The following is a 17,746-nucleotide window of genomic DNA, read 5'->3' on the forward strand; positions in this document are numbered from 1 at the left end:
AACAATGGGCAGGCGGCAGCGGAGGCCGCCCCTCAGACAGCTGGCTTTCAGCCGGGCTTGCCGGGTCTGCTAACTGGAAAGTGAGGCGTGCAGAGGCGAGCGGGAGACCCGGGGCAGAAGCAGAGAGGAGCGGCCGGGGACGGCGAGGCGAGCCCGCTGGCTGCAGCGTCCCTGACCCGCGCCGCTCCGGCCCAAGCCTCCGCCACTGACAGCTACACCGCCGCAGCCGGCGAGTTGGAGCAAAGCGGGATCACCGAGCCTGGGGATGGACCGGGAAGAGGGGTGGAATCCAGGTATCCCGGGTGCCCCGGTCCGGCAGCTCTTAACTTTGGAGGGGTCCGGAGATTCATTTCCGAAAAAGGGAGAAATACTACACCGACCATCAGGAAAGCCACTGCACCATGCTCACTCGCCACTGGGGTTCAGTGCCCTCGCCCGGCAACATCTGTACCAGTCTAGGGTTTGTGAGGTTAAATAGTATCCCCCCCCCCTCGCCCCCATCAAATCTGAGGTTGGCAGACTTCGGAGATGCAGCCCATGAGTTGGCCTCGGTTTTGCACCTGGAGGGGGAGCTGAGGCGTCCCAGGGACCCAGCAGAAACTGACAAGCGCGCCCCTGTCCCCCCCCCCCCCCCCCGCAGCCTACACAACAGCCCGAAGGGAGCGGACGGAATAAAGAGCTCGGTCTCCCCGGCCTCCGAGTCCGAAAATACCTTCATCTCCTCGTTGATCTCCCTCTTCACAGGGTGAGCGGGTTTCCGGCTTCTTTTATTTTCCGGAGGTCTCCCTTCTTTCTCCATTTCTGCCATGTTTTTGTGTCTGGTTTCTGTGGAGATGAAATGGCTGCTGCCGCCGCCGGCGGTGGTGGTGGTGGCGGTGGCGGTGGCGGAGGTGGAGGTGGTGCTGATGGTGGCAACGCTGGCGGAGGTAGCGGTGCTAGCGGGTCCGGGGCTGGGGGTGGGGGTGGAACAGGCGAGGGAGGAGCGGGGTCTCTTCTAGCGGCGGAGACCGTCAGTGGCCGTCACGGGGAAGGGTAGCCCGGGGAGTCTCGGGGATGCCGCCGCCGCCGCTCCTACCGTCGCCGCCGCCGCTCCTGCTGCCGCCGCTGCCGGTGCCGCCGCCGCCGCTCCCGCTCCCGCCGCCGCCGGGCTGCATCCTCGGGGCCCGAAGGAGTCGTCAGCCATCTTCCTGAGCTCTGTCTGTCCGCATGGGCGAGAGGAGCGCCGGCCACGGCGGAGACAGCTGCTCTGGGCGTGCGTGCGTGGATCTGTGTGTGCGCCCGGGAGAGCGCGCCAGCCCCGGCGCCCAGCGCCTCCCGCGAGCCGAGCCGCGGGCGGAGGGAGGGACTGAGCGGGGAGGGGTCCGAGGGAGGGGAGGCTGGGGGTGGGGGGGACAAGGCCAGCCCCCCGCTCGCGAGCGGGCGTGGCTTCCCGGTCGTTGTAGACGCGGATGCTGCGCGGCTCCGGGGGCTGCTGGCGGCCGCCTGCTCCTGGGCGGCGGGCACCGGCCCTACTCGGAGCCGCCACCTCCCCGCGACGACCCCTCCTGCTCCCGAGCTCCGTGACGTGGGCTCCGGTGGGCTCAGAGTTGGCTTCTGAGGATGACCTAGAGGCCGCTGAGGCAAAACATAGCGGGGTGAAGGGTGGAGGTGGAGCGCTGAAAGGGCGCAGGGACCTGAAGGCAGAGCGAGAACTCGGCTCCGGGGTTGCAGCGCCCGGGAGCGGAGGGAAACACAGACCGGACCCACCGCTCAGGCACCAGTGTCCTGCTCCGAAGACTACGGCAGGCTGTGTGGAGGCTGAATGTCGCTTAGAGGGGTCTCCAGCACAGCGCGCCGTCAGACTGTTTGCCAGGAAGCTTTTGCCTTCCTGAGAAGGACTTCGAAGTAGGACAACTCAGCCTCCAGCTCCCTGATTTTCTTTCTCTTTCTGTCTCCCTTCCCCCTCTGCCCCAAACGCAAGCTTATGCTCTGTTACAAAGTAGCATCTTTACCCGGTGACCCGGCTTGCACCCTCACCGTGCCCTGTGCTTAATGGGAAGGGTTGGGCTTAGTGGGTACTGTTGTGCGCTCAGGATCCCTCCCCCCAGAAGCCCCACGCCCTCGCCACGCACGACAGGACCCTCTCCTCTCCATCAGGTTCCACACTCTTCCACCAGACTCGCATCTGCTGGTTCCAAAGCCCAGCTCATCCTCCATGCGCTCACGTGTTTCCTCTTGGGCCGCCTCTGTCCACGCCCTGGACCAAGGTCGGCTGCGCCTGTCCCTGTCTTTTGGGTTGAGGTATCAGCGTGAACCGTTTGATGAGGCTCCAGAGACAACACACAGCTCTGAAAATCTCCTACACACACTGCAAAGGAACGACACCTAGACGTTCCCAGTTCAGCTTTCCCGCGCCGCTCCACTTTGTAATTACCTGACACAATGTGATATGGGGGTGTCCATTGTTCCCCGGCTTGTTATTACGGAGTGTTCATTATGACAGTGGTGGAATTTAAAATTACACATTTTTAAGTCCTTAAGAGATAGAATGAATTCGGTGTGGGGGTATGAGTAAGCTTTTCATTAAAATCTCAGTTCGGCCTATCAAGTGGGGTTCATTCTGAGTGTTGCCTTGCCTAATTTGCATTTTAGCATGGTTTTGTCTCTTTAAGCATAGAATTACAGATATCTGGGAGCGTACTCTGCAGGGCTGAACAACCCTATGAGGCCTGTTTTTGCATTTTAGCATAATGTGTTTCGTACAAATATTTGGGAGGGTACCCTGGAAAGCATCTTCTCTTTCGTGTGCTGGGGGTGCGAGGGAAAGTACCTGTGTACCCGAAGCCATGCAGAAGGCCTGTGGGAACTTCTAAAAGCCAGCTTTTGCCTTTTAGGGGTCATAGTGAAAAGCCAGGGGGTCGTGTCAAGGATTTAAGAAAAGGGGTAGATGAAAACCAAGGAGATGTGCATCCAGCTTCAGAGCCCCAAGTCCTCTGGCTGGGTCATATGTATTTGCAGAAGACGTTGGTAAACCTCCAGCGACCCAGTAGTTAAGGAGGCTGAGAGAAGCCCGGACTCCTCCCCATCACTAAGGAATGTGATCCTTATATATGGTTACACCATTCATAGTATGTATGGTTACACTATATATAGAGGGTGTCTCCATCATCCTATTGTTGGTAGGCTTGTTTTTTTCTGTTCTGTCCTCTTGGTGTTTAGCTAAAAAAAAAAAAAAAAAAAAAAAAAAAAAGTGGTAGGAAAACTTTTTCCCCCTTACTTTGTAAAACTACAGACTCATGTTGTAAAATAAACTATGCAATAAGAAGCCTTTGTCTCTTGGAAACATTTACATCTTCTCTGTTTCCTTTGGGGCCAGAGCTGTCACAATTGACTCACTGTTGTTCAGCTGATATCAAGTAACAAGTTGTATACCCCCCTGTCTTAGATACAGTTTCACAAGTTAAGAAACAAATAAACAGAAAAGGTAAACTATAGCACAGATTTATATTTAGAAACAGCTGCACTTCTTTCAAAGGGAGTAACTTTAAAGAAACAGCCCAGGAGTCTAATGAAAATAGTGACATTGATCAGCCACCTGTGCCTTCCTGCCCTCTACAAGACTGAGGTAAAACGATTGGACCAGAACCCATGAAGTAGATCTTTACTGACATTGGAAACTCAGAAAGTATATCTGAGAAAAAAACGTTAACCTGACCTGAACTTTGGAATTGCAATTGCTACATGTTCTTGAATCTGTGCTTTCCCAAATGTACCATAGAAGGCAGCTAGTTACACCAAGAGTTGATGCTTTATGCACTTAGAATCTTGAGTCAGATCATGGTCCCTGGATACTTTGTAAACGTGTAACTCTGGGTAGAAACAATAACATAAATATGTTTTTGAAGACTCCTTCCTTCCTCCACCCGACACACAATGCCCAACCTCCTGGTATACAATTAGTCTTCATTTCTCTCCCTCATTAGCCCTGCCAATCACCAAGATAGGCACAGGGCCAAGCTTTTGTATATTCCTCAGTTACCTTTTTGAGTTCTCCCTTCTTTAGAGTTCTTCTTGATCTTAATCTGGGCCTGCTTCACCTGGAAAAAAACATCAGAGAGCAATGGGAAGACCCCAGAGTGGTCTTCTATGGATGTATTGGCTATCACCCAGAATTGATTAATGTAGCCTAAAACCATCTTGAAAGGTTTTTCTGTGTAGTATTTGAAATGAGTGTTCATCTTGAACAAGTTCTGTGCTCTAGCTAAAGGTGAGGATTAAAATATAATTATAATGTTGAACACATGATAGGAATTGTCTCACTTAATATTCATAACATCCCGTGAAGCTTCTTTAGTTATCTCCAGATCACATAAGAAAGCTGAATCTTATGCAAGTTGCTAAGAATTACTGAAATGTGGACTTATAACTTCTTTCCAATTCCATCTCTGGAGTTTTTAAGTTTATGCTAATCTGATTTGGTAAATTCCTGTAACAATCTACATTTTACCTTATCTAAGGCTCATATTTTCACAGATTAAAATAACATCTTTACCTTGAATTCTTACTTCTTTAAGTGGTATCCATTTCTTGCCAATGGTACATAATCTAACTAACATATTCACCAATCAACAGGGCATTAGATTTCCTTGAGTTAGGCAGAAGCAACCATTCTTAGGAAAATCCCAGAGGCTTAAAACAACAAAAATGTCCAACAAAGTCAGCTAAGGATCATTATGGATCTCTTTAGCACTTATCCTCTATGTGATGGCTTGGGATGTACTTCACATATGCACAGTCACTGTAGGGAAGATGGAGGTTTGGGGACATATATATTGCCTAGAGTCAGTCCTAGAGATCTGACCAACCCATAGGGAAGCTAGGCAGTATAAACCTTCCAAGTCCTGCACAGGATAGGAGAAATGGAGACGAACATTTAGTCTTGGCATCACAAACACGTCTTCAGTTCATTGAAACGTGGTTGTTAGGGTCTGCCAGAATAAACATCAAGACCAAATGTCTGATGACTGGTCTTTTTAATATAAATATATTTCAGAATTCAAGATTGTGTTTAACTGAAAAGATCAAAATTCTAGAGTGAAATTCAAGAATAGATTCTAGAAACGGCACAGTTCTAGTTGGTGTGTGGCTTTACCCATGCAAGAGGCACTCTTGGGTATCTGTGACCCCCTGAAATCACGCAGAAACTCTGCCCTGGGCCTCCTTTGCATCTGTTTCTTCATGGGTTTTGTTGAAGTGGTTGTTTGCCTTTTTGCTTTTGTTTCGTTTTTCTTGAGAGTGGGTTCCTGTCTAGGTTTATTATTTTACTCATTAACTCAATAAACAAATGTTATTTCCTGCACTGTTCTGAGTTCCTGGCACCAGCACACGCCTCACAATGTTTGGTTCTTCGTTTTGTTGTTCATTTCTTTTGTGACAATCTTGCTTTGTAGCCTAGGCAAGCCTTAGACTTAAGATTCTCCTTCCTCAGCATCACTGGGGCTAGGTTTATAGTGTGTGACATCATGCCCCATCCTCACAAACTTTAGAGTCTGAAAGAAAACCAGCAACCAAATAACAAAGCGAATGATGTTATTTTATTGGCTGGTTGGTGAATTAGTTACTTTTAATAATTTATTTAATTTTATTTTTATATGCATTGCCATGAGGGTATCAGATCCCCTGGAACTGGAGTTACAGATACTTGTGAGCTGCCATGTGGGTGCTGGGAATTGAACGTGGATCCTGTGGAAAAAGCAGCCAGTGCTCTTAATCAATGAGCCATCTCTCCAGCCCAGTTTTTTGTTTGTTTGGTTGGTTTGTTTTGGTTTTTTGGTTTTGTTTTGGTTTGTTTTTCAGATCAGTTATTTTTGAGACAGGATTTTTTACCCTCATTTTGGTAGCTCATCTAAATTTTCCTCTAATCTGTAGCAATCCTCCTACATCTGCCTCTTAGGTGCAAAGTGTAGTGGTTGTAAGTCAACTTTAAAACACAAAAGCCTCTGTGTGGAAAGTCTGGACTTGTATCAGGAAAAAATGAGAAGGACCTGTCCATGCACAGAGCCTGGACTCCAAAGGAAAGTGCTGGAGTAAGGATTTTAGAGGAGCTGAAGGACAGGTGCTCAGCAGGGGTGGAGCCAGGTGGAGGAGAGTGCTTCAGAGGTGGGAGAGAGCAACCCATACAAGATTGTAGTGAGGCTGCAGAGCATGGTAAAAGAAGGAGATTTGAAAGGCAGGGTGGCTGGACAGATGTCCAGTGCAAAGGCATTCCGCCGTGCCTGGGAAGACCAGATTCCTTCCACTTCTGTTTTGTGTCTGTAGCACAACTGGCCATAAGCTTAGCCACCAAACACCAAGAGAGCCCAAATGGTCACAGCCTTGAGTGGGGACCCTCCTCCTGCTGCTGCAGGAGCACTGCATATCCTTGGCCACTCCAAGTGAAGGCCACCCTCTAGCCAGAAGAGACAGGATGGGCTTCCCTTCTTCACTGGTGTGTAAGAAGTTACCTGTCTCAGATCAGCTTTGTGCAAACGTGATGTACTTTACAGTAGAACAAGGGGCCTCATCTCTCTGGCAGGGGAGGGGCCTCAAATACATCATTCTAGTTTACTGATCAGTTCTTCATTTGTGAAACGCACATTGTAATTGATATTTCAAAATAGTGCTGTGATGACCACAAACTGTGCATTTCAGTAACTTGGAAGTAACCCACAGCTTTCTGTATACAAAACTGTGTAATTTGCTCTTCTAAAGGCTATTACTATTTCCCTAAGGCCTCTGGTTTATCTGTACATACTAATACTGTTATATGACAACCAAAAGAAACTGACACATGGGGAACAATTGTCTATGTAATAAAAGACATCCTTCATTTCCAAATTAATGCATAATAGTGTCCCTCTGGATACTAACTTGTTAAAGCATATTAATTTTAATTTGCAAAGATGAGAATTTCAGATATACCTTTGAGAATATTATAGTTGTACCCATCTGAGACAAGCATGACAGAACCTATAAACTCAAGGACAAAGTGATTTGGAGTTATAATTTTTAATTCTTATTCATCAAAGCGGGAATCAAAGTACTTATTTACTCCAAATGTCTCTGTGCAAAAAAAATTAAAAAAATAAAAATAAAAAATAAAGATAGTTAATCTCAGCCATCGAAGCACACAGCTGAATGTGTGGCTTTCTGTGTAGTAGGCACAGGGATACAAGTGAAGACCACCCAAACGAGAACAAAGGCTATTTATTTAGAGCAAGGGAGTCAGCCACCATCACTTGGACTTGGCAGAGAGTCAAAGGCAGGCATGGGAGTGGGAAGGCTTCATAGTGGGAAGAGGAAAAAAAAGAGAAAGAAAGGCTCCAGGTGTGCTCTGATTGAAGGCTGCTCCCAGGGGAAGGCTGCAGGCAAGCTAACTGAAGAACTGGCTGAGTGGAAGCAAGGGATAGTATAGGATCACTTTAGAGAGCATATTTGGCCTGTCCTGGTTTGCTATGAGCTAGAAGGGGATTGGTTAGGAACTGGAAAGCTGCCAGGCATTGACCAAGTCTGAACCATTCTGCTAGCAGCCAGAGATAGTGGCTTGGCTGCGCTGGCTTTTGCTGCAGCCTGTCAGTATGAGTCCTATCGCCATATGTGGGCTGGCCATTGTCCATTTGTCAATCTCTCGCATCATTAAGTAGAAAATAAAGTAAGTTTGGAAATCAACGAGAAACTAGATCAAAGGCTAGGTGGGAGGCAGCTCCCATCTGTGGTGAACCAACGTTTTGCTATGTCGGGAAGTGTTTTGTTTGTCTCTGCTATGTTTTTCTATCCCATGTATCCTTTCATTCAAATCAGGCTTTGGCATCTATGGCTTTGGGAGAAGGCTATTATTCAGGAAAGCCACAGATAAAATGATTTGCATATGACTTTCGAGGTTTTTGATTGGTTGGTTAGGGGCTTTTGTGGGAGAGGGGAGTTAGGGGGAGATGAGACAGGGTTTCTCTGATTAGCCTTGGCAGTCTTGGGACATCCCCTGTAGATCAGGCTGGCCTCGAACTCACTGAGATCTGCCTATCTTTGCCTCACAAGTGTTGGGATTAAAAGTGTGTGCCACCACTGCTAAGCGACTTTAAAATTTTAAAATGGGCTTGTGAAATCTAAAGTAATAGCAGTAGTTAGGAGAAAAAAACCTATTTTTGTTTAAGTCTGAAACCCTGGATTTTGAGTATCAGGACTCAGTGGTATAAAGAATTTTGACTATAAAGTCTGTGTGAAATTGACATTTACAAAAAAGAGAAACCAAGGCATGGTTAGGGCATATAGTGGTTTGAGTGTGCTTGGCCTAGGGAGTGGCACTATTAGGAGGTGTGGCCTTGTTGGAGGAAGAATGTTACCTTTTTTTGTTTTGTTTTGTTTTTTTGTTTTTTGTTTTTTCGAGACAGGGTTTCTCTGTATAGCCCTGGCTGTCCTGGAACTCACTTTGTAGACCAGGCTGGCCTCGAACTCAGAAATCCGCTTGACTCTGCCTCCCAAGTGCTGGGATTAAAGGCGTGCGCCACCACGCCCAGCTAGTATGTCACTTTTAACATAGAGTTTGAGACCCTCCTTCTAGCTGCCTGGAAGCCAGTCTTCTCCTGGATGTCTTCAGATCAAGATGTAGAACTCTCAGCTCCTTCCCCAGCACCATGTCTGCCTGCACACTGCTGAGCTTCCTACTATAGTGATAATGGACTAAACTTCTGAACCTGTAAGCCAGTCCCCATTAAATGTTTGTCTTTACAAGAGTTGTGTTGTTCATGTTGTCTCTTCACAGCAATGGTAACCCTAAGACACAAGGGGACTTTTTCCAATTCAGAAAGAGATCACAGCTCCCTGTGTTTGAGAAAAAGCAGTAGTAAATGAGAAATGGAGCACAGATACTGGAGAGATTGTCACTGGGCATTCCTAGCTGGGTCCCAGCGCATGAGCAAGAGGGAGAGAGCACATGAAACAGTTGCCAAGTCTAAAGGACTCTGAAGGTAGGAGAAAAGGAACAGATGTGGCTCACACCTTCCTTTCAAGATGGAGCCCACAACAGAAGCTAGCCATAGAGAATGCACCAGCCCAACATGGTCCAGGCAGGCACATGGTGATATAAGGAGCCTGGCCAGAAGGTCCTGGGTGACTATAAGTCCTCGCCATCCACCGTGTTTTATGTGTGACTGAGAATGGGACAAGCATGATTCTGAGACAAGATAGAATTGCTGTAATCTGTACCCACAGCATCTAGAGATTCAGAGAATTCTCGCATCTCAGTGTATGACATGTCACGGCTAAGGAGCAAATACACCTCCTCTCCAGACCAGGTCCAGACCAGCCTGGGGAGGAAAGCGCGAAGGTGCGAGCAAGGCCCACGTCCCTGAGGCTGCCTGGAGACTTCACTTCCACCTCCTCATGTCAGCAATAGAAAATAGATTGACTCTGATTATAAAAAACAAAAAGATGCTATTTAGCAAATGCTTTGTGGGTTTTACATCAATGTGGCTTGTGTGTTTGTTTACGACTCAAATTTGCTTTTTTCAGTTTGAAAAATAGAGTTTTCCATCTCCTTAAGTAAATTTGCAGGGCATTATTTGCCTCATTGTTTTCTATATAAATAGAAATGAAAATAGCTTATGGCTCCAAAAAATATCATAAGACCCATTGAAACACAAAATATTGTTAATCAAAAGTTAATTGAGATTTTATGGATCTGTTACAAGTCTAAGAAAAGCATATTCCTTAACACATAATATTTGTGCTATCTCAAAGGACAATCCTGTCCATTAAAAGGTGACTGAAAATGCCAACATACGTGGTACTATATGCCCAGTCAGTGGCAGATGGATGAGTGTTTGAAGCCAGCCTGGTCTAAAGAGATCCGTTCTAAGAAAAGAAAAGAAGAGAAGAGAAGAGAAGAGAAGAGAAGAGAAGAGAAGAGAAGAGAAGAGAAGAGAAGAGAAGACAAGAGAGAGGGAGGGAGGGAGGGAGGGAGGAAGGAAGGAAGGAAGGAAGGAAGGAAGGAAGGAAGAGGGAAGGAGGGGGAGAGAGAGACAGAGAGAGAAGAGAAGAGAAGAAAAGAGAAGAGAAGAGAAGAGAAGAGAAGAGAAGAGAAGAGAAGAGAAGAGAAGAGAAGAGAAGAGAAGAGAAAAGGAAAGAAAAAAGCTAAGGCAAAGCTTGGCATTAGGGGCGTGGCTCGGTGGTTAAGAGAGCGGAGCTAAAGGGGTCTGCAACCCTATAGGTGAAACAACAATATGAAGTACCCAGTACCCCGGAGCTCGTGTTTCTAGCTGCACATGTATCAGAAGATGGCCTAGTCGGCCATCATTGGGAAGAGAGGCCCCTTGGTCTTGCAAACTTTATATGCCTCAGTACGGGGGAATGCCAGGGCCAAGAAGTGGAGTGGGTGGGTAGGGAAGTGGGGGTGGGGGGCTGGGGGACTTTTGGGATAGCATTTGAAATGTAAATGAAGAAAATACCTAATTTAAAAAAATAAATTAAAAAACTAAAAAGAGAGAGAGAGAGAGAGAGAGAGAGAGAGAGAGAGAGAGAGAATGTTGCACCAGGCGGTGGTGGCACATGCCTTTAATCCCAGCACTTGGGAGGCAGAGGCAGGCAGATTTCTGAGTTCAAGGCCAGCCTGGTCTACAGAGTGAGTTCCAAGACAGCCAGGGCTACACAGTGAAACCCTGTCTCAAAACAAACAAACAAAAACAACAACAACAAAAACAAAAAAAGAGAGCATGTTGCTTTTCAGAGGACCCAAGCTTCGTTCTCAGCACCCGCATCTAGAAGCTCACCACTGGCTCCAAGAAGATCCAATTCATACACACATACACATAATGAAAAATAATAAAGTTAAACCTTTTAACAATAAATATCATAAGACTAATTTATGCACAAAACATTGTTAACTAATCAAAAGGTTTAAAGTTCTGGTAAATATAAATATCACCTTAGTATCTCAATTCTCTTTAAGTTCCTTTGCTTCCCTGATGCCATTCATTGATAAAATAAAACCTCCTCACTCTTGCTCCTTCCCTGCCTTCCTGTTTGATTTTGAGATAGAGTCTTGCTATGTCGCAGCTCCCCAAGCCTAGATCTGTTACTATGTAGCCTGTCTTAGTTAGGGTTTCCATTACTATGAAGAGACACCATGACCAAGACATCTCTTAAAAGGACAACATTTAATTGGGGCTGGCTTACAGTTTCTGAGGTTCAGTCCATTATCATCATGTTGGGAAACATGGCAGCAGGCAGGCAGACATGGTACTGGAGAAGTTGAATTCTACATCTTGATTCAAAGGCAGCCAGGCTGTCTTCTGCAGGCAGCCAGGAAGAGGGTCTCTATTCTGCACTGGGTAGACCTTGGACATAGGACCTCAAAGCCTACTTCCATGGTGACTCACTTCCTTCAACAAGGCCACACTTCCTCCAACAAGGCCACACCTCCTAATGGTGCCACTTCCCATTGGCCAAGCATATTTAAACCAACATATCCCCTAAGTTACTCTTGAATTCTGGAGTTCTCCCACCTCAGCCTTCTGAGTTCTGAGGTAAAGATATGAACCAATTTTTAAAAGCCTTAAAAATGTTTACTTATAGGCTGGAGGGATGGCTCAGCAGTTAAAAACACTGGCTACTCTTCCAGAGGTCCTGAGTTGATTCCCAGCAACCACACGGTGCCTCACAACCATCTATAATGAGATCTGATGCCCTCTACCAGCGTGCAGGTGTACATGCAGATAGAGTACTCATATGCATAAAATAAATCTTTTTTTAAAAAAGGTTTACTTACTTCACACCATCGGGGGAAAAAAAGGAGATCTGAACAAATTCTGTCTTGCTGACTCCTCAAGAGATGAAGCAGTTTGACCCATACCACACTGCTGCTCTTCCATGCGCAGACATTTTAACACTTTTGGGGTGGAAATCAAGCTCATGGATGTGTTAAATAATTATAATTTCATCTTCATTCTAATTTTTGCATGGTTGTTATGGAAACTAAATTATCCACAACAAAATACTCAACACTTCAGAAGTAACATACTTTATTTTAATATTTTCCAATCAAACATGGTGTTCAGTAAACAGTTACAAAGAACAGAGATCTGATTTGACCTACCTCCTCTGAGAAATATTCTGTGTAGCAAGAAACACTTTTCTACCACATAAGATTTGTCTTCAGTGTGCTCTTGGGCCATATGTTGCCTTTTATTATACCCTAGAGGGAAAATGTTGAACGGAAATGACTTCCAAGTTTTAAGTATAAGACTATGTTATACATTTCTGTAGAAAAAAAAAGCCTAAATAGATAAGTTAAAGATTCAATAGCTATCTTGGGATAGCAACTGTATGATTGTTGTTGTTTAATTACATAAGAGCTACTAAATTCATATATCAGATGTTAAGGAAGAATTCTTGCCTCAATTTTTTTTTTAAGTCAGAGTCTCACTTTATAGTTCTGGATGGCCTGGAACTCACAGAGATCTTACCTGTCAAGCCTTTTCACAGGCCTAAGAAGTCTAATGGCTAATGATTTATAGTACTCTGGAATAACTATGGTTGGCAGCAATTATCTATTTGAACAGTTCAAATACCTATTGGAGAGAATATTGATTATCCCCAATGCAAAAATTGATAAATATGAAATGATGAGCATATGAGTTAATAGATATGCCATTTTGTAGTCTGCCTATTAAACACTGTATACATATATTGAAATGTCAGACTGAACCCCATAAATATGTGTTAATTAAAATGTAACATTTTAAGCTGGGTGTGGTGGAACATGCCTTTAATCTCAGTATGCAGAAGGCAAGGATAGGCAGAGGCCAACCTGGTCTACAGAGCAAGTTCCAAGCAAGCCAGGGCTACAGACACAGTGAGAAGCTCTAGCTCTCTCTCTCTCTCTCTCTCTCTCTCTCTCTCTCTCTCTCTCTCTCTCTCTCTCTGTGTGTGTGTGTGTGTGTGTGTGTGTGTGTGTGTGTGTGTGTGTGTGTTTCTGTTTTCCTGTCTGGCTGACTGTCTCTGTCTTTGTGGCTGTCTCTGTGGCTGTCTCTCTCTCTCTTTCTCTCTCTCTCTCTGTATGTCTGTGTCTTTTTCTGTCTTTCTCTGTCTCAATATATGTGTGTGTTATATAATTTTAATTTAAAAAGGAATATATGTGTACATATATGTACACAGACAGGTACATATATTTATTTTAATGGGAAGGGAGTGGGAACTCAGGAGATTGGAGAGCAGGTCGAGGGGCTCAGGAGGCCAGGCCACAGGAAGACTTCATCTAAGCCTTAATTCTGCAGCTCCCTAGGAACCTGCACAACACACTCCTCCATCTCACAAGCTGCCTTAAATGTTCTCTTTCCATCTTAAGGGGCAAGACTCAGGAGAAGTCAAACCATGAAAGAATCCATTCCATGTGCCACAATGTGAGGAGAGTGAGACTGAAATCAGTTGGCTTCTAGAATGGAAAGGAGGGTTTCAAGATTCAAACTAGACCAGACCCAATGAGAAGTGGCCCCCAAAGATCATGACAATGTCATCCCTGTGGCCACTTTGTAGCAAATCATTCCATTAAAGAAGGAGATGTGGGTCTGTGGAATAATTCTTCAAAGTCAGGCAAAGGTTAAATTATGCAAACATTAAATATTGCAAATCAAAACCTTACTGACCTAGAAATTCATACTAATAGATATATTTGCAACCTCTAAATGCAAACTTTAAAAGGCAAATTGGGTAACCCATATGCTAAGCATCAATTAATTAGGATGCTTAAGAAGTGAAATGCTCTTATTAGCCTAAGTTTCTGACTGGCGGTGATTAAGCGCTTAAAAAGACACACAGACTCATATATTTCAGTTCTTACCACTGAAATTCCTAATCACATATTTGAATTGTGGGAATGTTTTGCAGTGCTTCAGAATTGTTAATGCCACTGTGTGGAACTGTAAAGTGCAGCAGGTGTGGGCTGGTCTAAATGTGCCCAGGTCCCAGGGTGTATGCTCACTTATGTGCTCATTTATAAATTTTAACTACACTTCTGGTAGAAGCTTCTCTTTGGTCTTTCACTGTGTAAACAGCAGATAAAGTGGTGGATTTATTTCATTTAAACATGCATTTGATGGACATTCATTGAGATGTATAGACTTTGGGACTGATTAATTTGGGTATGTGATTTTTTTATTTGAAAGTTTTTTTTAATAATAGAGCTTTAATTAAAACAAAACAAAATAAAGCCAGACATGGTGGTACAGGCTTTAAATCCCAGCCCTTGGGAGGCAGAGGCAAGCATGTTTGTGTGACTTTGAAGCCAACCTGGTCTACATAGTGAGTTCTGGTACACACAGGGCTATGTAGAGAGACCTGTATAGAAATAAAATAAAACAAACTAAAGAAAAATAAAAACAAGCATTGTTCTGAGAGCCTACTAAACACAAGCACATTAGTAAGCACTATGGAAATAAAAATAATAAATGTGTTTTAATAATACTTTAAAATGTATTCTTTGAAATTCACACACACATGTATATGTATATATAAATATATTTTGAGCATGTCAACCCTTATTCTTTCCTTCAACACACCCTAGGTCTTCCCATTAAATCTTCTTCCTATTTGTGTGTGTGTGTGCTCAATTTTAAAATTTTTTTCCTTAATTTATTTACTCACTGTCTTAGGGTTTCTCTGCTGTGAACAGACCCCATGACCAAGGCAAGTCTTATAAGGACAGCATTTAATTGGGGGAGCTTACAAGTTCAAAGGTTCAGTCCAAGACATGGCAGCATCCAGGCAGGCATTGTACAGGAGGAGCTGAGAGTTCTACATCTTGTTCCGAAAGCAAACAGAATATTGACGGCCAGGCTACTAAGAAGATGGTGTTAAACCCCACGCCCACAGTGACACACCTAATCCCATAAGGCCACACCTCCTAATGGTGCCACTCCCTGAACCAAACCAATGCAAACCATCACACTCACTTTATATCCAGATTGCAGATCGTCATAGTTCCCCTCCCTCCTCTCCTCCCAATCCCACCCTTACATTCCTTCCACCACATTCCCCCTTCCTCTTCTCCTTTGAGAAGGGAAGTCCTCCCCCAACTCCCCATGGGTACCAACCTGCCTGAGCACATCAAGTTACAGCAGGACTAAATGCAACCTCTCCCACTGAGACCAGACAAAGCAGCCCAGCTAGGGGAAAGGGATTCAAAAGGAGGCAACAGAGTGAGACTCAGCCCCCTTCATCCCCTCCACTTGTTAGGGGACCCACATAGGGATCATGTTGCACACCTGCTACATATGTGGGGGGCAGGGGAGGCAAGGTTCAGTCATGCATGTTCTTTGGTTTGTGGTTCAGTTTCTGTGAGCCCCCATGGGCCCAGACCATCTTGTGGTGTCCTTGACCCCTCCAGCTCCCTCCTTCTCCCAAGTCTTCCTCAGAAGTCCCTGAGCTCTGCCTAATGTTTGGCTGTGGACCTCCGCCTCTGCTTCCATCAGATGCTGAATAAAACCTCTCAGAGAACAGTTATACTAGACTCCTGTCTGCAAGCATAGCAGATAATCATTAATAGTGTCAGGGTTGGGCTCTCTCCCATGCTGTAGGTTTCAAGTTGGGCCAATCATTGGTTGGCCATCCCCTAATCTCTATCCCTGCACATCTTTTAGGCAGGACAAATTTTGGGTTGAAGTTTTTGTGGATGAGTTGGGGTTCCCCTCCCTCCACTGGAAGTGCCTCATTTATACAAGAGGTGGCCATCAGCCTCTATATTCCCTGCTGCTAGGAGTCTCAACTAGGGACACCCCTACAGACTCCCAGGAGCCTCCTACATCTCAGGTCTCCAGCTCATCCCAGAGATGCCCTCCCCCCATCGATCTCTCTTCTCTCTCCCAGCCCTCTCAACCACCCCCTCTCCACACACCCGGAATTCTCCCTGTTCCCCTTTCTACCCCTTCTGCTGCCCATTTCCCTCCCTCTACCTCCAATGTCTATTTTATTCCCCCTTCTGTGTGAAATTCAAGCATTCTCCCTTGGGCCCTCCTTGTTACTTAGGATTTTTGGGTCTGTGGATTATAGCATGGTTATCCTGTATTTTATGGTTAATATCCACTTACAAATGAGCACATACTATGAGCATCTTTCTGGGTCTGTGTTACCTCACTCAGGATGTTATTTTCTAGCTTCATCCATTTGCCTGAAAATTTCATAATGTCTTTGTTTTTAATGGCTAAATAGTATTTCATCATGTAAAATGTACCACATTTTCTGATTCCATTCTTCAGTTCAGGGACATCTAGGTTGCTTCCAGTCTGATTAGATTCTGAAAAAGCAGTTGAAAAAATCCAGCATTTCTTCATGATAAAAATCTTGGAGAGATTGGGGATAAAAGGTGCATACCTAAACCCTAAAAGGGTTTATACACAAGCAAGCCAGTTGCCAACATCAAATTACATGGAGAGAAACTTAAAACAATTCCACTAATATCAGGAACAAGACAAGGCTGCCCACTCTCTCCGTATCTATTCGATATGGTACTTGAAGTTCTAGCCAGAGCAGTAAGTCAACTAAAGGAGGTCAAGGGGATACAAATTGGAAAGGAAGAAGTCAAGGTATTACTATTTTCAGATGATACTATAGTATATATAAGTGACCCCAAAAATTCTACCAGGGAACCCCTACAGCTGATAAACACCTTCAGAAAAGTGTCTGGTTACAAAATTAACTCAAAAAACTTAGTAGTCCTCTTTTTAACAAATGATAAACGGGCTGAGAAAGAAATTAGGGAAACGACACCCTTCACAATAGCCATAAATAATATAAAATATCCTGGTGTAACTCTAACCAAGTGAAAGACCTATATGACAAGAACTTCAAATCTCTGAAGAAGGAAATAGAAAATATCAGAAGATGGAAAAATTTTGCACGTTTGTGAATCTGTAGAATTAACATAGTAAAATGGCCATCTTACCAAAAGCAATCTACATGTTCATGCAATTTCCATCAAAACTGCAACACAATTCTTTACAAATCTTGAAAGAACAATTCTCAACTTCATATGGAAAAAAAAACTAGGATAACTAAAACAATGTTGTACAATAAAAGACCTTCTGAAGGTATCACCATCCCTGATTTCAAGCTGACTACAGAGAAATAATAATAAAAACTGCATGGTATTGGCATAAAAAAATAGACAGGTTGGTGAATGGAATAGAATTGAAGATGCAGAAATAAACCCACACACTTACAGACACTTGATTCTTGACAAAGAAGCCAAAAACACACAATGGAAAAGAAAGCTTCTTTAGAAAATTGTGCTGGTCTAACTCGATGTCTGCATGTAGAAGAATGCAAATAGATCCATATTATTACCCTGCAGAAAACTCAAGTCCAAGTAGGAAAAAAAAAAACAACATAAAATCAGATACATTAAATCTAATAGAAGAGAAGATAGGAATAGGAATAGCCTTGAATGCATTGTTACAGGAGACAACTTCCTGAACAGAACACCAACAGTTCAGGCACTAAGATCAACAATCAATAAATGGGGCTTCAAAAACCAAAAAGCTTCTATAAGGCAAAGGACAACATCAATAGGACAAATCAGCAGCCTACAAGATGGGAAAAGATCTTTGCCAACCTTCCATCTGACAGAGAGCTAATATCCAAAATATATTTTTAAAAAACTCAAGAAATTCGACACCAACAAAGCAAATAACCCAGTGGGAAAATGGGGTGCAGAGCTAGACAGAGAATTTTCAACAGAGAA

The 17,746-nt window shown here is 44.4% G+C and overlaps 1 protein-coding gene and 1 long non-coding RNA gene across 5 annotated transcripts in view; one reads left to right on the forward strand and one right to left on the reverse strand.

Moving 5' to 3' along the window:
• Sobp (sine oculis binding protein) overlaps positions 1-9,876 on the reverse strand; it is a 180,652-nt gene extending 170,776 nt beyond the window's left edge. For 3 of the 4 annotated variants that reach the window (XM_030244821.1, XM_030244820.1, XM_017313763.2), the window contains exon 1: positions 713-9,876. Coding sequence is in view for 2 of the 4 variants with exons in the window: in XM_017313763.2 (XP_017169252.1) it covers positions 713-808 (96 nt within the window). In the remaining 2 variants the exon portion in view is untranslated. The remainder of the gene's footprint in view (positions 1-712) is intronic. The other variant, NM_175407.3, reaches the window with a different exon arrangement.
• 9030612E09Rik (RIKEN cDNA 9030612E09 gene) lies at positions 1,436-3,302 on the forward strand. Its single transcript, NR_102361.1, has one exon. It is a non-coding gene; the product is annotated as an RIKEN cDNA 9030612E09 gene (long non-coding RNA).
• Positions 9,877-17,746: the final 7,870 nt, after the last annotated feature.

Source organism: Mus musculus, chromosome 10 (genome assembly GCF_000001635.26).
Source record: "Mus musculus strain C57BL/6J chromosome 10, GRCm38.p6 C57BL/6J".
Classification (NCBI taxonomy): domain Eukaryota; kingdom Metazoa; phylum Chordata; class Mammalia; order Rodentia; family Muridae; genus Mus; species Mus musculus.